We start from the raw sequence: 22239 nt of genomic DNA on the forward strand, positions 1-22239 counted from the left end.
TGGGACCCAAACCCCAGTTCTGTCTGATTCTAAAACACCTGTGTCCTTTCCAGCATTACCATTCTGCTTCCAATTTTCAACACCTTTGTGAAGTAGGCAGGGCAAGGATTGCTATTCCCATTCTACAGAGAAACTACCTGAGGTTCAGAAAGGTAAAACAACTTGCCTAAGATCACATAAACAGCTAATAAGTAGCAGGAATGAATAAGGCCCAAGGCTTCTAATTCCACGTTCATTAATCTTCCCATCAAACTACATATTTTGTATATTTAAAAAGAAACTTGGAAAGAAAAGGAATATCTACAAATTTCCAATTACATTTATTTGCTTAATTATGAGGCTTACTAGTTATCCAGCCTAGAAATGAGAAATTCATCTACATAAATATGAAATTAAATCAGTAAGCCTATTGTTTCCAGACTTAAAACGTGTTTTTACTGAAGTAAAAATTATATACTGTACAGTAAAGCAAACAAATCTAATCAGCACGGCTTGACAAATTTTTACACATGGATGTACCCATTTAACTATCACCCTGATCAAATGCTTCTGTATGTCTTAATGACCTGCACTGTTAAACTTTAAGCCCAGATACAAGGCAAGAGAATCTGAACCTCCCACATATATCAACAGATTTTATGACACAACCAAGTAAGCTAGGACTGTGTAAACTTCTCTAATTTCTTGCCATAGCTGACAAAAAAGAAGCAGCATAGTCACCCATGAGAGGCATTTGGGAATAATTCCTGAACGCTCTTTGGGACCTAAGACCCTCTGACAGCACAGAGAAAATTCTTCCTTGCTGGGAGATTAGCAACTGTGACAACTGCGAATAGTTCTTTTTTTTTTTTTTAAATTTTATTTTTTAAATTTTTTTGGCTGCACTGGGTCTTAGTTGTGGCACGTGGGATCCTCACTGCGGCATGCAGGATCTTTCATTGCAGCGTGCAGGCTTCTCTCTAGTTGTGGCATGCGGGTTTTCTCTCTCTAGTTGTGGAGCGCGGGCTCCAGAGCGTGTGGACTCTGTAGTTTGCAGCACGCGGGCTCTCTTGTTGAGGCGTGCGAGCTCAACAGTTGTGGCACGCGGGCTTAGTTGCCCTGCGGCATGTGGGATCTTAGTTCCCCGATCAGGGATCAAACCTGAGTCCCCTTCATTGGAAAGTGAATTCTTTACCACTGGACCACCAGGGAAATCCTCAAATAGTTCTTAAACTACGAAAATACCCCTTCTCAGAAAACAGACTCTACAACTGCAAAAAAGAAGAAACCTGATATTTGCGAATGCGAGTCAAAAGTTCAAGTCCGGGCTTCCCTGGTGGCGCAGTGGTTGAGAATCTGCCTGCTAATGCAGGGGACACGGGTTCGAGCCCTGGTCTGGGAAGATCCCACATGCCACAGAGCAACTAGGCCCGTGAGCCACAACTACTGAGCCTGCGCGTCTGGAGCCTGTGCTCCGCAACAAGAGAGGCCACGATAGTGAGAGGCCCGCGCACCGCGATGAAGAGTGGCCCCCACTTGCCGCAACTAGAGAAAGCCCTCGCACAGAAACGAAGACCCAACATAGCAATCAATCAATCAATCAATCAATATTTAAAAAAAAAAAAAAAAGTTCAAGTCCACTCGACTTTTTTCCTGTTTTCTGTTTGTTTCCATTTCTAGTAAAGCCGGAGGAGAAGCCTGCCCCTACAGCCTCCTCCAGCAACGCCCCAAACGAGGGTAGGGCCTGAGGAGGAGAATAAAGGGGATCAGAGTCCACTCGCCTCAGAATGATGACCTGTCTCATTCATTTATTCAACAAATATTTGCTGAATGCATACTACATGCCAGGCATCGTCCCAGGCACTGTTGGGACAAATCACTGGACAAACAGTGCCCCATGGCCCTTGCATTCCAGAAGAGGCGGCGATCTAGGGAGGCTGACAGAGGCTCCACCAAGGCACTGGACACCTCTTCTGCCATCCTCCCCGGCCAAACGGACTGACCCTGAACCTGATCCATTCAGACAACTGGAGAATCTTGAGAGGGAGGGAGGGAGCAGGGTAGGAAATACCTGGATACTGGTTGGCAACAAATTCTGTAGGGAGGGAAAGGAGTGTGAAACTCATTTCTATGTCATCGCAGTCACAAAGATCAAAGGAAGGTGAGGTTCAGAGAGGACAGGCATCCCTAATAAAACACTCACTCACCGGTTTTTGGAGTCGTCCAGCAATGTATAAGTTATTCCAGGTGAGGAGATCTTCAATCAAAACACTAGTGCTAATGATGCCATATTTGATAAGCTGGAAAAGAAAAGAAATGGGCATGAAAAATAGCAAAATACCACACTGATCCTTATGCAAGTACAAAACATAAAGAAATAAAATAAATTTCTGACCAGAGCAGAAGCTTGATTTCCAAAGCCACTCAAACTGCCTACCTTGTAAAAATACACATCTCCACAAAATCTTTTGCAAAGGATTAGTTTCCAAGACTGTGTGTTTCCTCAGGTATTCAAGGTGAAGTGACCACTGTTTTAACTCAGGCTCTTGTGACGTTAGAGGCAGAGTGGCTCTTAGAGGCTGTCTGGTACTGGTTCTCAGTGGACTGGAAATAAAAAAACTGGTCCTTCACCACAGACACTTCGAGAAGTGATAATATAGTTCACGTTTCTCATTTGAGAAATAAGAAACCTGAAGCTCAGAGAGAATAAATGATGTGCCCAAGATGGCACCACAGATAGCAGAGTTAAACTAGGTCCCTGAATTTCAGTCTGGGCTTCCAATGTTTGTTTCATTACAAAGCACAAGAAATTTTCTTTAACGTTTTCACTGACATCCTTTACATGGTGAATTTCTCTTTCACTATAGACTATTTCAAACACTTTTACAATCACAAAGCAACATTCAAAAATAAAACCTCTTTATCAGTGCTGAACACATGGAATTATGGTCAAGCTCATTTCAATAGTAATTCACACAAACCCTGAATGCAGTTGTTCCAGGTTATGAAATCCCATTTGCTTCAACAAATATCTTCAGACTCACTTCATTGAACTTCAGTACCCAAACAGCCTTCTCAGGCTGCAAATATCTAAAAAGTAGCTAAAGAATTTCAATTAAAAAGTACAGTCCCTTTGGCACATAATTATGCCCAAACGTTGGGTTACTGGAGCTTGTAATATGATTTGAAACTACTAATTAGAGATCGGCTCAGCATAATGTTAATACGGAGAAAGAACAAAGCTACGCGTCCGGCAGGACTAGAGTGGATGTGCAAGGTTGGGCTGAATAACCTTCTTCCCTCCACTCTGGCCATAGTATTGCAGACAGCCCTTCTTGCTGCAGGCGCGTAACAGCTGAGAGGTAATGGGTCTGTCACTAAATAACTAGGGAGGTCATTTCCTCTCTCTGAACCTTGGTTTCCTCAGCTGCAAACCACAGGTGGTGTCGGATGGGACCTTGACCAGAAAAGTAAATGTATGGCCCAAAGATGTCACCAATCAATCACAGCACTCATTCCTGCCACGTTCAGATAGGTCTTCAAAATCCTTCTCAAGTCAGTACTCCAACCTCCTGCCCTTCAAAGTGTGGTCCATTGACCAGTAGCACCAGCATCACCAGATGCAGAATATCAGGCTCCAGTCCAGACCAACTGAATCAGAATCTGCATTTCAAAAAGAGCCTCAGGTGACTCGTCTGTACATCAAAGGATGACTGCTCTAAGCCATCAGCAGCAGGGAGCAAAGCTGGCACAGCAAGTCATCCTCAGCCCAGCTGACCTCTAGGAGGCGTCTGACTCAGTTCCCCATTGGTCCTCTCAGACTGGGGTCCTGCCTAGTTCCTGGAAGCCCTTTTAGAGCCTGGGCCCTCCATATGAAAGACGGCTGGGCAGGGTTCCTGCTGTCACACAACCCTCTGCTGGGATCTGGGTTCTCACCTGCTCTCCAATACCCCTCATCAAATTCCACCCACCCGATGGCAACAAGAGGCACCACATGCTCCCATCTACCTATGAAACCCTCTCCTAGGATACCCTCTTCACTTCCAACTTCTTTCTGGGAGTGTCTGCCCCTCTGTATGTAGATAAGATTAATTTCCACCCTGATCCACAGTGGGCCTGCCTATTCCTCCCACTGCCCAGACCAGTGGTTCTCAAAGTTTGTTTCAGGCCAGTAGCATCAGCAACACTTGAAAGCTTGTTAGAAATGCAAATCTTTGTTGCTAAGAGAGTAAACCTTAAAAGTTCTCATCACCAGAAAAAAAAAAATTGTAAATACATGTGGTGATGGATGTGACCTAGACTTATTGTGGTGATCACCTCACTATATATATATAAATATCAAATCATTACGTTGCACACCTAAAACTACTACAATGTTATATGACAATTACCGCTCAGTTTTTAAAAAATGCAAATCCTCAAACCCTACCCCAGACCTACTGAATCAGGAACTCTGGGGGTGGGACCCAGCCATCTGTGTGTCCTAAAGGCACTCCAGGTGATTTTGATGCACACTAAAATTTGAGAACCAGAAAAAATTTGGCCAAAGGCAAAAAATAAAAACAGTCACATTCACCACCTTCATCCAGCAAAAGTGTGAACATTTCCTAACTGTAAGAACACATTTATTTAGCTGGTATTCTATTAACACAGATTAATAACCACCCAAGTAAGACAAAGGCCCGCTGTCACTTACCCTCCCATCACACATGATCAATGGGTTGTAGTAAACCCCGGCGCCGTAGTTATTCTGGACAGTGGTGATAAACCTGGGCCCCAAAACTTTTAGGAAAGAGTAATGGTTCCAATTTTTCTTCAGGTTTTTTGAATGCCATGCAACAGGGTCATCAACAGTGAACACGAAGTCCAGCATGGCATTCTGGGAGGAGAAGGAAAGAGAATAATTTTAGTTTTAATTCCTAGAAAAGCACCTAGGCAGAGCGGAAAGCTCCAAGACTCTATGCTGCTGTGATTAACAGCAGACCCAGGGTTGTCATCAGAAACTTAAGCAAGTCTCTGGAACCAATCTGAGCTTCGTTTTTGTCAACGCACATAATAACAGTAACACTTATTGAAGTGATGTTCCAGACCTCTTTTAAACACTTTATATATTATACCTATAGTAACTCTTTTTAGCCTCATAACAATCCTACAAGGTAGGTACTGTCATTATCCCATTTTCATAGGAAAGGAAACCAAGGCACAGAGTAATTTCCTTGCCCAAGGACACATGGCTAATGAGTGACAGACATAATCTGGTTCCAAATTCTGTGCTGGACCACTATGCTACACTGTCTTTCACCTAAATCTAGTTAAACATGCTCTACTTTTCTCCTAGATCAAATAACACCATATGGACAAGCTCTATAAAGCGTTATGTAAAGGGAAATGTTATTTTAACTCTCACCCATTCGCCAACCACTCACTGAGCACCTACGATGAGCTCTGATAGGTCCTGGGATAGAGGTAAAGGCCTCAAAGTCTACTGGGGAGAATAGACAGGTTGCTAGCAAAAGGACTTGGTAGGAGAACACAAAATGCACTAATTTCACACAGAATGGGGTCAGAGAAGGAGGAATTTTCCTACAGGTTCATATTCTTCCAGACTCCGATAAGTCTGAGTCTTAAAAGAATGTGCAAGAGTTAAGTGGGCTTGGTGAAGTACTAGGAGGCCTGAGGAAGGGAGGGAGTACTGTTAGAGGAAAACACTCTTGTGGAGATGAGAGCCGGCAGGACTGGAATGGGACGTAGGCAGGGGAGTGGCGGGAGATGGGACCAGAGAGGGAGGCTGGTTGCCACGCTAAGAAATGTTCCTGCAGTAGAAAGGGAGGAGGAGAGACTAAAGGATGGAACACCACATGAGGCTAACTGTCACTAAGGCACTGAGGGCAGGGGCCCATCTGGGAGAGACTTAGGTGCTGGAGTTTACTTGTTAACTTGTAGGGAATGAGGGTGAGGGAAAAAGAAGGACCTTTTCTTGGAGGGAATTCCAGGTCTGCTCAACGGAAAATCTACACAGGAAAATGAAGAGGCGGCTATAGAATCAGGAGGCCAAGGCCTGTTCTGAGTTTCCCACAGTGTGATCCACAAATCAGTGGTGATACTTAAGAGTTGGGGTGGACATATTTTTTAAAAATTTATGTTAATGTATGTTACAAGAAAATAACTAGCCTATTGCAAACTACAATTAGGTTGCCCAAACTATATGCCCCAAATCTGTAATTTCTCATATGCTGTCAATTTAGGGAAAACTATTACTTAAATACTAGTATAGGTGGGAAACAGGAAATCCAAGCAACAGTACAGATGGCCTCACCAGGAAGCGAACAGACGAAGGTTAACTGAAAGACATATTACAGCCAGGTGTCCAAATCCACGAGGCCCTACTGCAAACTGCACACTACCATTTCCTTCATTTATTAAAGAAACCCAGTCCAGAACACGAGTTGCACAGACAGAAAACATCTCTATCTAGACTCCTGCTCCTTTTACATTAATTCAGCAAGAGTTCAAAAGCTGTATCAAAGTCAATTAAAAGCCTCATTTAAATGAAAAATATCTGCCTGCCACTTGTCTGCTATGTCTTGAATCTTGTCGCCACCTTGGAAGCAGTTTTTTTTCCATTTGCAGAAGAAAAAAAAAAAAAACCTGCAATCACAAGGAAAACTGTACCCTCACTACTGTTGTGCTCAGCCAACTCCGAAGAGAACAATGCCTAGCCCTAAACAGACTCTTGTTAAATGTCCTGAGCAGGGGCAAATATACTGGTCATCACTAACTTCTGCTGTTAGTTAACGTCACTGCACATCCCCTGACCCTACAATCAGTCCGTCAGCTTCCCGAAGTCAGGAGAATCATTTTGTATTTTCTCCTACAGCCAGAGACGTGATTCTCAAGCTTGGCTGCGTAGTAGAATCACCTGGGAAGTTTTAAAAATTCCTGAAGCCCAGGCTCATCTCAGACCAATTAAATCTCAATCTCCGCAGCTGGAACCCAGATATCAGTATTTTTTTAAACTTCCCAGAAAACTCCAATGTTCAGCCAAGGCTAGGAACACTGAACTAGCTCCTGGCAAATATTTCTTTTCCTTTCTTCCATCTTGTCCCCGCATTAGCTCTTCCCTCCGCATGATTGCACCTCCCGCTCTAGACCTAAGCTGACTCCTACGTATCTTCAAAACTCAGCTCACGCTGTCGTTCTACTAGGAGCACTTCTGTACGGTTTGTACTTTGCCAGTTGATACGTGGAGTGCGCAGAGCAGACAGGCAGCTCTAGGGCTCTGGAGGGACCGAAGGCAAAGGGAACTCGTGAGAACATTCCCAGCGTGGGGCCGGCCCGGGCTCACCTTCTGGTCTGAGCTGGGCCCCGCCTGGCGGTACACCCCCGAGCCGTAGGCGAAAGCCAGGCTCAGCTCCTCGGGGAAGTGAGACAGGATCTTGCGAAAGGCCACCCCCGAGCTCTGCAAAGCCTGAAGAGCCATGGGGCCGGGGCTCAGACAGGGACCCTTGGAGGACAGCAGGCGGGGAACGAGTACCCGCTCAGGGTGGGAGATGGAAGCCGGAGACCGGCCCAGAAGGGAGAAGGCTGGAGCCGGGGGCGGGGAGTGGAGAAGCCGGCAAGGACTCGGGGCTGCAGACCAGTCAGACACGAGGCCGGTAGGCACCCGGCAGGGAACCGAGTGGGCGTCGGTCAGGCTGGTCTAGCGCCCACCCCGGGCCACGCCTCCTACACGCACACGTGCTCCGAAGGCGCAAGAGTAAGAGCAGGCGCTCGCGCGCGAGCGGGGACGCGAGGCCTTCGCAGAGACCCCTGGTGGTCGGAGGATCGCACTGCAGGCTGGCAGCCTGGGACGGTGACCTGGGCATGAGTGGGGGAAAGTAACAGCTGATTGAACTGCTTTTGAACCTTAATAATTCTTTTTTGTTCTCGCCTCAAACCACATTTTAATAAGTGACTAGGAAATCATGCGTGTAGTATTGCAGACGATCTTTTTGATGAGGTGAAATTCATATAACCTAAAATTGTACGCTTTACTATTCAGTGGCATTTACTGCATTCGCAACGTGTGTAACCATGTCTCTATGCAGCTCCAAAACTGCAGAAGATTTTGAAGGTTTAGGAAAACACAAATAAGATTAAAATCACCCCCAATCCCACCATCCAGAGATTATTACTGTTAAGAGTTTGCTGTGTCTTCTTCCCATTAAACCCCTTTTCAAATCCGATAATGGGTATGAAAGTGTTCCATAAATGGTAAAAACAAAAACAACAACAACAATAACAAAAAGCCGGCACCAAAGTTCTCTGATATTTGTATTTAATCTTAAGGATGGGGAGGAGTATTTGCCCCTTCGTTTGGGGGACTGGGCTCACAAAAGGGCACCTTAAATGCAGTTTCTGGTGGAAACGGGACCCCAGGTGAAGAGCTCACCTCTTTGTGTATAACTAGAGAAACTTGCTCCAGGTCACAGGGCCATTCAGCATGTAGTCTGAGTCCCCAGACAGAGACTTTTCAGATACTCTTCCCTTCTTCCCTGATGATCATGTCCTCTCAACAATAACAGAAGTAGTAATAGCTAAACTTGGGTAACGGTGATGCACTCACATGCATTTTTCATTGAGTTCCCTCTACTGCCTTGTGGGAGGAAGTGATTGCCTTCATTTTACAGATGAAGCAGCTAAGCGTTAGAGAAAGCAATGTGCTTGGGATCACATCAGCCTGTGGCAAAACTGGAATGAAGAATCTGGCTCCATGTCCTACAATTCCACTCGGTCCTTGAAGGGTTTTGAGCAGGGACCTGTCAGGCTCAAATGTTAGCCTGGATCAGAGTGGGGAAAGAGAGGCAGGGAGACCAGTTAGGAAGCTGTTACCATAGTTTCATTGTGAATTAAGTTGCCTGGCCTGGGGTGATAGAGGCAGGGATGGGATTAATTCAATTTGAAAAATGATTATTGGAATTCAAACTCTGAGGTTAGTGCTGAGGATCAAGATGACTAGGAATGCTGCTTTGCAGGCACTCAGGGTCTATGGAGGAGACAGACAAGCAAACCCAGAATATAACGTGCGGTGGTGAAGCTGGGTACCCAGTGCCCTGCAGGACCTATGATGAGGGAGCGTCAATCAGTTCTGGAGGTGCAGGGAGAGACCAGAGGAGATTTTGCAGTGATGGCATTTGAGCCAGGCCTTAAAGGATGGGTAGGAGATTATCAAGCAGAAGACAGATGGGAGATTCTACCAAGGAAGGATCAATCAATAGGACAATAATAATAAGTGACAATTGTTTATTTTCTATTCCAAGCATTCTCTATACTTATCTATTCTTTTCATTCCAAAGACCCCTGAGGCAGGTTCTCTTAGACTATCATTTTTCACAAGAGGAAACAGACCACCTAAGAGGAGAAGCAGATTTCCCCAATCCCACAGTTAGGAGTGTGGCAAAGTCAGGGTTTGAACCCAGGGCTCCTGAGCTCCAAAGGCCGAGCTCTTTACCACCTTGTTTCAGAGCCTTCTAAAGTGGGCAGCTTGTGAGGCAAGGGAAGGGCATGGGAAACCAGCTGGTTTTACTCCATCAACCAAGGTTGAGGAGCAGCTGCCATGGCCACCACAAGGCCAGAAAGAGGATGGCAGAAGGGAGACACAGTGCGGCTCAGTCTCCCTCTGGGAACACAGGCATTTTGGTTCATTCTGACTAAACACTACCCTTGCCCCGATGGCCAGAATCTGAGATGCACTCACCGTGGAATTACACTGAAACCTTTCACCTAAAGGTAGTGAATAAATCTCTGCCGGCATATTTCTTTTCTTTTTTTTCTTTCTTCCCTTGAGGAAATAATTCAGCTTTTTTTTCCCCCCTCTCTTTGCAAAAGTAATCCATACTCATAAAAATGTAAACATTACAAAAATATGGATACCATCCCCCAGAGATCACCACTGGTAATCTTTGGTACATATTCCTCCACATATTTTTCTATGAATATATGAACATTAAAAACATTTTAAAATGGAAGCATATGATAGATACTCTTTTGCAATTTGCTTTTTTTCATTTAAAATATCAGGGACACCTTTCCATATCAGAATATATAGATCTATCTCATTCCATTTATTAGCAAAATTTTCTAAAATATGGATATGCCATCATTTGTTTAAACATTTTCATGTTGATGGATATAGATTATTGCCATTTTTTTGTACATGCAAACAATGCTACAGTGAACATCCTTTTACATAGAGCTTTGGAATATATGCAAGTATTGCTAAAAAGGAGATTCCTAGAAGGGGACTTGCTGGGTCAAAGTGTCAGGACGTTGCTAAAGTCTCCTCCAAAAAATTGTACCAATTTCCACTCCCACCAATGGAGTTCAGCCCTGGATATAAATAAAGATTCTGCAACGTTTCTCCATTTTTTTCCCTTGCAGGCTTTCACACGTAATTATCAGTAATTTTCATTTTCATAAACACTTTCTTTCCTGATAATGCAAAAGCACCAACTGGAAAGTTCCATCACGTTCCTGTGTGCATTTCGCCTCTCCCCAGAAAGAGGCAGAAGCAATGTAGCAAGAACACATTTGTATTCTTCATCAGAATTCTCCCTGCTCCTAGCAGCTCATCCACTTCCTTTTAAATTACCGTAGCTTGCTAAGTTAGAAGCTATTAAAAAGCTCTAGTGTTCTATATAATCACTTTAGGGTTCTATTGGAACTCTCATACCAATGAAATAAAAACATTAGAGAGCCATTTTAAAATATAGATAAATACCACTTGATTTGACTGCATGTTGGATCTCATTTTCCTGACTTATCCCGCTGTTGGCTTTGTGCTCCTTAACAATGACCTTGTCAGGCTAGGTTTCACCAGGAGAATGTTCACCTATTCCATTTTCTGAAAAATCCTGTGAAATCTCTAAAACTTTTATGCCTTAGTTTTTCTTCTAATCAGTGTTTAAGTAAAAGGCATAAAGTGTTTGGGAAAAGAAACTTCAGGTTCTGTGATCCTTACAATTAACCATATTTTCAGTTGACCTGCTGATGGACGTAAAGGAGAAAGGTCTGGATCTGTCTCATCAGAGGTGGGTCACCTGCCACATCTGTCCATTCTCAGCTGAAGGACGTGTCAAAACTGGGCCAGATTGAGAGCATCTTTAATACATTTTTAGTCTCTCATCGGGGCGCTGAGAGACCACCTGAGTTTGAATCAGGGCCCCAGGAGTTAATAGCTGTGTGACCTTGAGTAAGACAGCTGAAGATCTCTGTGCCTTCTTTTCCTCATTTGTAGGATGGGCATACGAATAATACCTACCTTTTAGCATCGTTGGGACAGCCAATAAAATAGTATCCAGAAAGTGCCTGCCACAGAGCAAGCTCTCAGAAAATGTTCTCTGTCGTATTGGATTCTGAAGAGACAATGTACAAGAGGGATTAAGAAGCATAAGTATACCTAATATCTTTATGGCACTTAGCATTTCACACAAAGAACTTTTCCAGACATGGTTTTATTTAATTCTTAAAACAAATCCTGGGAAATTAGTGGTTACTAGTCCAATTTTACAGATGGATAAATTGAAGTGTAGAAAAATGAAGTCATTTGCTTGAAGTCCCAATACGGTGCCAAATCTAATTCTTTTCCTCTTGTACCATAAAAATAACACAAACCATTTATTTTCCCAAGGGATTCATTCATTCATTCATTCTCCCATTGAAATCTTCCTCTTCCTTTACCCTCAGTTCAAATATCACCCCCTTCTAATCAGAAGTAACTGTTCTGTCCTCCATGCCCACATGTAACTCTTTGCTTATAGCTCTCCAGCCCTGGTCTTAAATACGAAATGTGTCCATCAAGAAGAGTTATAGGGCTTCCCTGGTGGCGCAGTGGTTGAGAATCTGCCTGCTAATGCAGGGGACACGGGTTCGAGCCCTGGTCTGGGAAGATCCCACATGCCACGGAGCAACTAGGTCCATGAGCCACAACTACTGAGCCTGCGCGTCTGGAGCCTGTGCTCCACAACAAGAGAGGCCGCGATAGTGAGAGGCCCGCGCGCCGCGATGAAGAGTGGCCCCCACTTGCCACGGCTAGAGAAAGCCCTCACACAGAAACGAAGACCCAACACAGCCAAAAACAATATAAAAAATTAATTAATTAATTAAAAAAAAAAGGAAGAGTTATAAAAGGCTTGGGGACTCTCCAAGGTCAGGGGCCATATCTTATTCATATTTCTATCCTTTAGTACCTAGCACAGTGCCTGAAACAAAATTTCTGCAATTGAGAACGTCATAGACATGTATACAAACCAAGTACAGTAAAATACAGAGATGGTCTGTACCATACCTGTGGTAAGACAGCTCTTCAAGGTTTCTGGGAAAGCTTCTTGGCACTGTGTTTTCCAATGAAGTTCTGGAAGATCACACTCTTAAAGTACTAAAGAAATGAATGAATAATAGTAGAATTTCAGGGAACAGAACAGGTGTCTCATCTGAGAGGTAGTATAATACAGTGGTCAAGAGTATGGACCCTGGATCCAGACTGCCTGGTTTGAATCCTAGCTCAGCCACATATTATCTGTGTGACCTTGGGCAAGTAGCTCTGTGCCTCAGTTTTCACATGTATAAAATGGGGATAATAGTCGTGCTTACTTCACTGGGTTGTCACAATGACTAAACTCGTTAACATACATAAAGTGCTTAGAAAAATACTTGACATGTAGTGACTACTATGTATGCATTTGCCATTATTATTATCATCATCATCATCATCATCATATACTGTCCCTGAATTTCAAGCAAGTCAGCAACTGTCTACTTTATCTCTTTGTAAAACTGGCCCTGAATTTTGGGAGAAATTGAATTGGCAAAGAACCCAGTTAGAGAAGAAAGAATTCATTACTATATACCTAGTCTATCTCTAGCCAGCAAAGTCTGCAATCTGGATTTGGTGTAGAGCAGCATGTCTCAAAGTGGGTTTCATTGAATTATTATTTGGAGTTATTTGAAAAAAAATTCCATAGTCACCTAAGTTTGGGAAATCAGATTAAGTAGAGGTAAATAGATTTCTTTGCTGTGGGATTTCTCAGAGCATTAATATATTAATATGCACGGTGTAGTCAAGACATGGAAGCAACCTAAATGTCCACTGACAGATGAATGAATAAAGAAGATGTGGTATATATATACAATGGAATACTACTCAGCCATAAAAAATAATGAAATAATGCCATGTGCAGCAACATGGATGGACCTAGAGATTATCATAATAAGTGAAATAAGTCAGAAAGAGAAATATAAATACCATATGATATCGCTTATATGTGGAATCTTAAAAAATGATACAAATGAACTTATTTACAAAACAGAAATAGACTCACTGACATAGAAAACAAACTTAATGGTTACCAAAGGGGAAAGGGGGAGGGATAAATTAGGAATTTGGGATTAAAAGATACACACTGCTATATATAAGATAGATAAACAGCAAGAACCTACTGTATAGTGCAGGGAACTATATTCAATATCTTGTAATAACCTATAATGAAAAAGAATCTGAAAAAGATGGATATATAATTTACCCAGCACCGATTGTTGAAAAGATTGTCATTTCTCCACTGAGTTGCCTTTGCACTTTTGTGAAAAATCAATTGGTTATATTTTATGTGTATCTCTGGACACTCTTTTTTGTTCCATTGATCTATATGTCTGTTCCTTCTCTAGTACCACTAAAAAGTTGTCTTGATTAATGGAGATTTACAATATTTTAAAACTGGGGACTTCGCTGGAGGTGCTTTCACTGCAGGGGGCATCGGTTTGATCCCTGGTCGGGGAACTAAGATCCTGAATGCCGCGCAGCACGGCCAAAATAATAAAATAAAATAAATAAAATAATAATTAAAAAATTGGATAGTGTGTTTTCTTCAATTTTATTCTTCTTTTTCAAAATTGGTTTGTAGTCTAGTTCTTTTGCCTTTCCCTATATTTTAGAATCAGCTTGTCTTTTTTTTTTTTTTTTTTCTTCAAAAATCCCAGTGGGATTTTTACTGGGATTATGTTAAATCCATAGAACAGTATGGGAAGAATTGACTTCTTTATTATGTTGGATCTTCTGATCCATTAACATGGTATGTCAGTGTCTCCGTTTATTCAGTTTTCTTTTGTAGTTTCTTTCTTTTAACACTTTAAATATTTTCTGGCCCTTAGTCAGAAAGCTGGGGATTTATTTATCCTGTTCTACTGCCCATATCTGGGATCAAGAAAGAGAAAAATAAACAAGTTTGCCCCACCTCTTTGGGACCACTTCTGCTATAATCAGAGAGGAATTTTCCCCTCTCAGAATTTTAAGCACCTGTGAGTCCCTTTTGCCAATGACATCACTGCCACTGCCATGCAATTGCTTGGGGATGAATACACAGGAGCTGAGAAAAAGGGAAAAAAAAGGAAGTTAAAACCCCCAGGAGATTTCCCTCACTTTCTCTGAACACCAGGACACCCTTATCCTGCTCCCAGAACCATAACTAGAGGACTTCTCCCTGTCCACGTGGATGTCCACTTGCAGGCTGAGGCTATACTGAGACCACGCTGGGAGATATTGGAGTTAAAAAAAAAGTTGGGGCTTCCCTGGTGGCGCAGTGGTTGAGAATCTGCCTGCCAGGGCAGGGGACACGGGTTCGAGCTCTGGTCTGGGAAGATCCCACATGCCGTGGAGCAACTAGGCCCGTGAGCCACAACTACTGAGCCTGCGCGTCTGGAGCCTGTGCTCTGCAACAAGAGAGGCCGTGATAGTGAGAGACCCGCGCACCGCGATGAGGAGTGGCCCCCGCTCGCCACAACTAGAGAAAGCCCTCGCACAGCAACGAAGACCCAACACAGCCATAAATAAATAAATAAATTAAAAAAAAAAAAGTTATATTTCAGTGTAGTGGTACTTCGAATTCTAGTCTTCTTTCCTAATTTGACTGCTAGTATTTACTTTTCAGAGACCTCAAATATCTGTGCCAATCATCATGCCTAAGTTTTATAGCTGTATTCAGTGAGTGAGAGAGGGTAGAATGTGTCTACTCCATCTTACCCAGAACAAAATCTCCTCTGATATTATTTAGGTGGTGAACTTAGGCCCCAAGAGATTAAGGAAACATCTTTGAAGTTACACAGAAAGTGATGAAGCCAGGATATGAAACCAAGTCTGTGTGAATTCAGTCTGTACAAACAGTCTGCATGTTACTTTTTTTTTAAAGCCAGGTTTATTGAGGTATGATACAATTATAGTAAAAGTCACTTTTTTTGGGTGTACTGTTCAGTGAGTTGTGATAAATATATGATTGTTTAACCACCACTGCAAATAATATATAGAATATTTCCATCACTCCAGAAAGCTCCACCATACTCCTTTCTAGTTAATTTCCTACTCATATCCCCAGCTCTTGGCAATGTCTGATATGGTTTCTGTCTCTATAGTTTTGTCTTTTTGAGAATGTTACGTAATGCTAAAAAACAGAATCACATGGAATGTAGTTTTTTGTCTCTTGCTTCTTTCACTTGACATTAATACTTTTGAGATTCATTCATGTTGTGTATGTATGAGTATCTTGTTCCTTTTTATTGCTGAGTAGTATCCTGTTATATGGCTATACCACAATTTGTTTATCCATTCCCCTGCTGATGGAATTTGGATTAGATTGTTTCTGGTTTTAGAAAATTATGAATGAAGGCTACATTCTTAGTCACTATACTGTATGTCCTAGAACAACAACATAATTAAATTTAAAAGGAACCTTCGGGCTTCCCTGGTGGCGCAGTGGTTGAGAATCTGCCTGCTAATGCAGGGGACACGGGTTCGGGCCCTGGTCTGGGAGGATCCCACATGCCGCGGAGCGGCTGGGCCCGTGAGCCACAACTGCTGAGCCTGCGCGTCTGGAGCCTGTGCCCCGCAACGGGAGGGGCCGCGATGGTGAAAGGCCCGTGCAACGCGATGAAGAGCGGTCCCCGCACCGCGATGAAGAGTGGCCCCCACTTGCCGTAACTGGAGAAAGCCCTCGCACGAACCGAAGACCCAACACAGCCAAAAATAAATAAATAAATAAATAAAGTAGCTATAAAATTAAAAAAAAAAAAAAAAAAGCACAATGTGAGAGTTGCAAGTTAAGTTTAAAAAAAAAAAAAAAAAAAAAAAAGGAACCTTCAAGATGGACTGGCTTAGTTGACTCCAATAATCTTAATGTCAGTTCTCATTTATTTACTAGGTGCCAGATCCTGTGCTAGGCATTTTAGGTACACTGTCTTATTTAACCTAAAGCATACAATGTTTCTGTGTTTACAGTGGTTAAATAACTTCCCAACCCTCTCACCACTAAGGACCCATTTTTATGAGTTTCTTGTGATGTATTCATTCAACACATATTTTATGAGTGTGTGTGTGTGCCAAGCACTGGCTGGACCCTGGGTCTTAAAACAGCGAAAAAAATTAGAATTAAAATGTACTATAAAATACAAAATATAAAATGTAAAAATTAAAATTTATAATGTACTACAGCCACACCCTGTGGAAACTTGAAATAACTTCTATCACAAACTGCATTTATTAAGTGTAACTCTATTTCTTTATCTGTAGAACCCTTGGGGTAAGAGGGTGGCCACAGGATTAGCAAACAAACAATTTCTGCTCCCACCCTTATGCTTTGAGAGGTGTATCCATTTGGCTTCTTTCTCTACACATAACAGGTCTGGATACAAAGTAGCTTAAAATAAATTCAGGGGTTAAGTAGGCTTCAGGTACAGAACAGTGCTCTCGTTCTATTTTTCTCTTCTCCTCTAGGTTCTAGCCTCCTCTAGCTTGGCTTCTTGGTTTCAAGATGGTTGCTGGTATCAACTGGACCAGCATGCTTCCTCACTCCACCTCTGGTGGGACAGATCAAAACTCTCTTCACCCTCCTTATTCCTTTCATCCTGACTGGGTCACATGCCCACCCCTGGACCAATAACAGTTGATGAGAGAACAGCATGCACTGATTGGCTTGAGCCTGGGTACCTGAGCCAATCACCGGCAAGGTGGATTGTCTCATCTCCTACATGGTCTCCTAGAGCTGAGGGTGGTATCAGCTTCCCCCTTCCCTGGGGGAGAAGTAAATCCCCTGGACAGAAACAAGATCTGCTAGTAAGGATCCAGCCGTTCCACTTCTGGATATACACCAAAGAAAATTAGAACAGGATATTGAAGATACAGATGCACCTCCATGTTTATTGCAGCTTTATTCACAATAGCCAGGATATGAAAACAGCTTAAGTGCCTGTCAACAGATGAATGGATAAAGATGATGCTGTTTATATATATTACACACAATGGAAAAAGGAAAATCCTGCCATTTGCAATGACACAGATGGACTTTGAGGACATTACGCTAAGTGAGATAAGTCAAACAGAGAAAGACAAATACTGTATGATATCACTTGTATGTGTAATCTAAAAAAGCCAAGCTCATAAAAACAGAGAGTAGGGCTTCCCTGGTGGCACTGTGGTTAAGAATCCGCCTGCTAATGCAGGGGGCACGGGTTCAAGCCCTGGTCCGGGAAGATCCCACATGCCGCGGAGCAACTAAGCCTGTGCGCCACAACTACTGAGCCCACGTGTCACAACTACTGAAGCCCGCGTGCCTAGAGCCCGTGCTCCACAGCAAGAGAAGCCACCGCAATGAGAAGCCCATGCACCGCAACGAAGAGTAGCCCCCGCTCGCCGCAGCTAGAGAAAGCCCATGGGCAGCAATGAAGACCCAAAGCGCCAAAAAAAAAAAAAAAAAGCCTTTTGACTTTTTAAGATATTTTTCTTTCCAATTACAAAAGTAATTTATGTTTATTATACAAGAATACTGAGCAGCAAATAGAAGAAAATTACAATCATTTAGATGCCTACCACACAGAGATAATCACTGCTAACATTTTATGCGAGCCTTCTAGTCTTTTATGAATAAATAACTATCAATATATCTATTTATGTAAATACATATGTGCATTTATATATAATTATATGTCTTATGGGTTTTCTTTTACCAATAAGGGACCATAGGGTACAAATTGTTTTTTTTGTTTTTAAAGAGCAACGCTTTTTCTGATTAAAAAGCAACACATGTTCATGGAGAGATGTGGAAAATATAGAAAATTAGAAAGAAGAAAATAAAAGTCATCTGTAATGCTACTTTCCATACTAGTGACTGTTTTGTAATCTGATATTTTTAAGTTAGGGCTCAAATGGAGCTCTTGAATATTTACATGATCCTCATCTTTTTTATTGCAATCTAATTGATATATAACATCACATTAGTTTTAGGTGTATGACATAATCATTTCATATATGTATGTATTGCAAAATGATTACCCGAAGAAGTTTAGTTGATATCCATCACCACACAAAGTTACACAGTTTTGTTCCTTGTGATGAGGACCATTAAGATCTACTCTCTTAGCAGCTTTCAAATATAATACACAGCATTGTGAACTCTAGTCACCAGTATTATGAACTCTAGTCTAGTTGTACATTACAGCTCTAGGACTCATTCATCTTATATCTGGAAGTTTGTACCTTTCGATCTCCTTCATTCATTTTGTTCACCCACACACACAAGATCCCAATGTTGACCCCACTACTTCCTATATAACCAAAGGCAAAGTCCTAATCGTCTCTCTAAGCCTCAGTTTCCTTATCTGGAAAATGGGAATTACGAGCGTGCCTACCTCACAAGGATGTTGTGAGCAACGCAGGTCAGGCGCTTGCTTTAGTGCTTGGTACACAGTAAGCAGTCAAGTGCCTTAGTCGTTACAAATACAATTATTAGCCATTATTATAAGAGAAGAACATATTTAAAATAATAACTGCTTTGGTTCCTCTTAGTATTTTTATTTCCTCCTCGACTCCTTCCCAACCCACTTCACCTCGGCTCTGAGCCATCAGCTAAGCAATACTTTTCAAACTGTATCTTGTGTCAGCAAAGCCTAGAGGGATGTTCCAGCAGATTACTGAGCGGTACCCTCCCCCCCACCCCGAGATGCCCACTTGTACGTCAGGGGTGAGGCCCCAGAACTTGTACCTGCAACAAATTTCCTAGTGATGCATTTACTGCTAATCACTTTGAGGGGTGGGTTAGATTATTCTGGGACAGATTATCCCAGGGAGGGGATACGTTGGCGGAGGAAAGAGCGTTTTGAGCTCCTGGGTTTTGAGTCCCCAAAGCCTAGACTTTCAAGAGAATGAAAAGAACTCAGGGCATATTCAATACATTTGAGAGAAAAATTTAAGGCCTCTTGACCAAGGCCTCCTGTCCTCAGAACTACAGAATGACTCTCTGTGCTAGAGAGGAGGAGAGAGACAGACAGGGCATGAGGAGGTGGGGAGTCTGTGGGTGTGGGCCTGAAAGGACCCCATGGAGAGGCGCTGAGCCAGGCTCTGCCCACCATCCAGCTTCTACCTGCGTGAATGCTCGCCCTCAGCTGCCAGCAGGAGCCCTGGGGCTTCCCAGCCTCTGTTTTAAGGGCTCTGCTGTCTTGCTGGTGAGGAGTGAAGACCTCCTTCAACAGCACCCAGCAGGGTCCTGCAGGAGTAATGCCCACCTGGGCCCCAAGACTTGGCTGGGTCCCATCCAACTGCGTTGTCCAGGGCACATGGTAACTACAGCAACTACTCCCCTTTCCACATCTAAGGAAGGACACTCCTGATCCTTCTCACATGGAGGGTAGAGGCCTTGATCTGAATGCCCAACATCCATGTGTAACCCCATAAACTTGTCTCCTTAGATTTCTTCTTCCAAGTCTAAGATGATTCCATTCCATTCTAATCATATTAACAGGTGCTGCTGATTTGAGTTCCCCTCCACCATTGCACATAAACGAGCCATAAATATCATCACTACTTGCTCACAGGGGGATTAAGCTTTGGGAGGGCAGGGACTGCGAAAAGGAAGGGAGAGAAATGCTACATTTTATTGAGCAGCTACTATGGACCATCTCCGTGCCAGGTGATTTCACATACGTATCTCATTAAATCCCCATCACACTCTGACAGGTATGCATGATACAATCTCATTTAACAGAGGAGGCCATGGGGATTCCAAAGGTGGAAGTAATAGGTACAGGGTCACACTCTGAATAATGGAAAAGCCCGCATACTATGAAGACTCTTTACCTGTCAGGGTGGTTTTAACTCCCAAGTGTCTCCCACCCCTCAGGGCAGTGATAACCTCTCCTCCTATGTGCCCTGACCGTGCACTGCATCACACACAGCCCAGGTGTTCGCCTGGCAAAAGAGGGTGGCTGCCATGCTTGGCAACATGACCAGGACCAGTTAGCAGTGACAAGAGCTGGACTGGAGCTGTAGAAGAAAGTCACTCACTAGCCTCATGTGTTCTTGGGCAAGGGACAGACAACGACTCAGTTTCCACAGCTATAAGATGGGATGAGATTGGGTGCCCTGTAGGGTTGTTGTGAGGCCCAAAGGAGATGACATTTGAAAAACAGAATTTCTGACAGCTGGGGAAGGAGTGGGTGGACTCAGAAAAATTTGCATCCTTTTGACTCCTTTTCCTGGGGATGCAGCCTGATATTCTGAATCTGAGATTCATCATGAGATTGGGAGGATTAAATGAGAAATTTTAAATGAAAGTGTTTGGTCTACAGTACCAGTAGACCCTTAACAAAGTGAATTCACTGGTCCTTTTTCTCCTTAATCCCTAAGTGATCAGTAGAGGATGGATGGATGGATGGATGAATGGGTGGATGGATGGATGGATGGATGGATGGATGAATGGGTGGATGGATGGGTGGATGGAATGGCACTTCACCTATCCTACGGGTTATCCCAGGACACTGTACCTGCCTGAATTTACATCATCTTTTTTTTTGCACTCACAGAAACCCTCTCAAAGATGGATACGATTTTTCCTGGTCTAAAGATAAGGAAACCCCGAAATGAGACTCAGTGAGGTTGAGTGATTTGTCCAGGATTCGTGTACTGGGAAGTAGCAAAGTGAGTTTCAAACCTAAGTCTGTTTTTGTTTGAGAAAAGGGGGGGGAGTAAAGGGTGAGAAAAAATGACGTTCTCAGTGGATTTCCAGAGGTAGAAACTGAATAGAAATGAACAGAATTAAATTTACCATACATTGCCTTCTGCATTCTTCACATTTACATGGTGTTAATGGTCTCTGGATGTTACAACCTTTTTCATTTTTAAAACTTAAAGTATAATTTACTTACAGTAAAATTCATCCTGTCTAGTGTACAGTTCTGCAAGTTTTGACAAATGTATACAGTTGTATAATCACCAACACAATCAAGATATGGAACAGTTCTATCCCTGCCCCGCCCCCAAATTCCCCAGCCCCTCAACTCCCGGCAACTACTAATCTGTTTTCTGAACTTACAGTTTTGCCATTGCAAGAATGTCATATAAATGGAATTATATAATATTTGGCCTTTTGAGTCTGGCTTATTTCAGTTGGTATATCTGCATAGTATACCTTCACATATTTCCTAGGCACAGTCCTTTGGTTATAATTCTTATAAAGTTTTTTTTTTCCTTCCTTAGGATGCAGGGAAAAAAAAACAACTCTGTAATTTTCCAAAGGAAATTTCTCTTTAAACAGTGGGAAAAGGGGTGGGGGAGGAAGGAGCATTTGAGTTGTTTTCTCTTTAAATCTTCTATGCCTTAGGAAACACAGCAGACAGGCTAGTTAATTTTCATAATGTCAAAGACAAAAACCCACATAACCCTAGGTCATCAGTCACTCCTGATTAAACCTTCAGGAGACTCAGGAGTTGGGGTGGCAACTAAAGAGCAATGAGTCTTGATTTTAAGCAATATAAGGACTAAACCCCATAAATAAGGTTTTGCTTGGAAGCTTGGTGAGAAGGTGAATTGGTTAGAGGTGAGCAGAGCAGATGGGAGGCGACAAGGATAAAGATGTGAACTTTCATTGGCCAGCAGACATGGAGACCAAGGAGGAAGCTCTGTATCTACCTATCCGTCCATCAACCCATTCATCATCCATCTCTCCATCCATCAATTCAACAATTATTTTCCGAGCACATGTGTTATACGAGAGTGAACAGAGAGAGTCCTCCTCAAGGGGTCACAGGTAGGACTGCCAGATGCTGCATAACTTCAGGGGCCGCTCTCTACATCATTGTCTCTTGTGAGTTGTGCAATGTATAACCCATGCAGCTATGCCACAGTCTAGAGAGGAAGGCAAACCAGTAAACAGGCCATTGTGGTACTGTATTTAAGGTAAGTAAGGAGGG

General features: G+C 42.8%; 1 protein-coding gene and 1 long non-coding RNA gene across 9 annotated transcripts in view; one reads left to right on the forward strand and one right to left on the reverse strand.

Annotated features, from left to right (window-relative positions):
• Positions 1–11336, reverse strand: part of VGLL4 (vestigial like family member 4) — a 273405-nt gene extending 262069 nt beyond the window's left edge. For 6 of the 8 annotated variants that reach the window (XM_059940388.1, XM_059940385.1, XM_059940393.1 and 3 more), the window contains exons 1-3: positions 7325–7681; positions 4676–4858; positions 2187–2279 (exon numbers count right to left, since the gene is read on the reverse strand). In XM_059940388.1, the coding sequence (XP_059796371.1) occupies positions 2187–2279; positions 4676–4858; positions 7325–7459 (411 nt within the window). In that variant the 5' untranslated portion in view covers positions 7460–7681. Of the gene's footprint in view, positions 1–2186; positions 2280–4675; positions 4859–7324; positions 7682–11278 lie in introns of those variants that run through there. The other 2 variants (XM_059940386.1, XM_059940387.1) reach the window with 2 other exon arrangements.
• A 10420-nt stretch (positions 11337–21756) lies between these two features.
• Positions 21757–22239, forward strand: part of LOC132374206 (uncharacterized) — a 31304-nt gene continuing 30821 nt past the window's right edge. The window contains exon 1 of the long non-coding RNA XR_009505601.1: positions 21757–22076. This is a non-coding gene — a long non-coding RNA (uncharacterized LOC132374206). The remainder of the gene's footprint in view (positions 22077–22239) is intronic.

The sequence above is a fragment of the Balaenoptera ricei genome, chromosome 11 (assembly GCF_028023285.1).
Source record: "Balaenoptera ricei isolate mBalRic1 chromosome 11, mBalRic1.hap2, whole genome shotgun sequence".
Classification (NCBI taxonomy): Eukaryota; Metazoa; Chordata; class Mammalia; order Artiodactyla; family Balaenopteridae; genus Balaenoptera; species Balaenoptera ricei.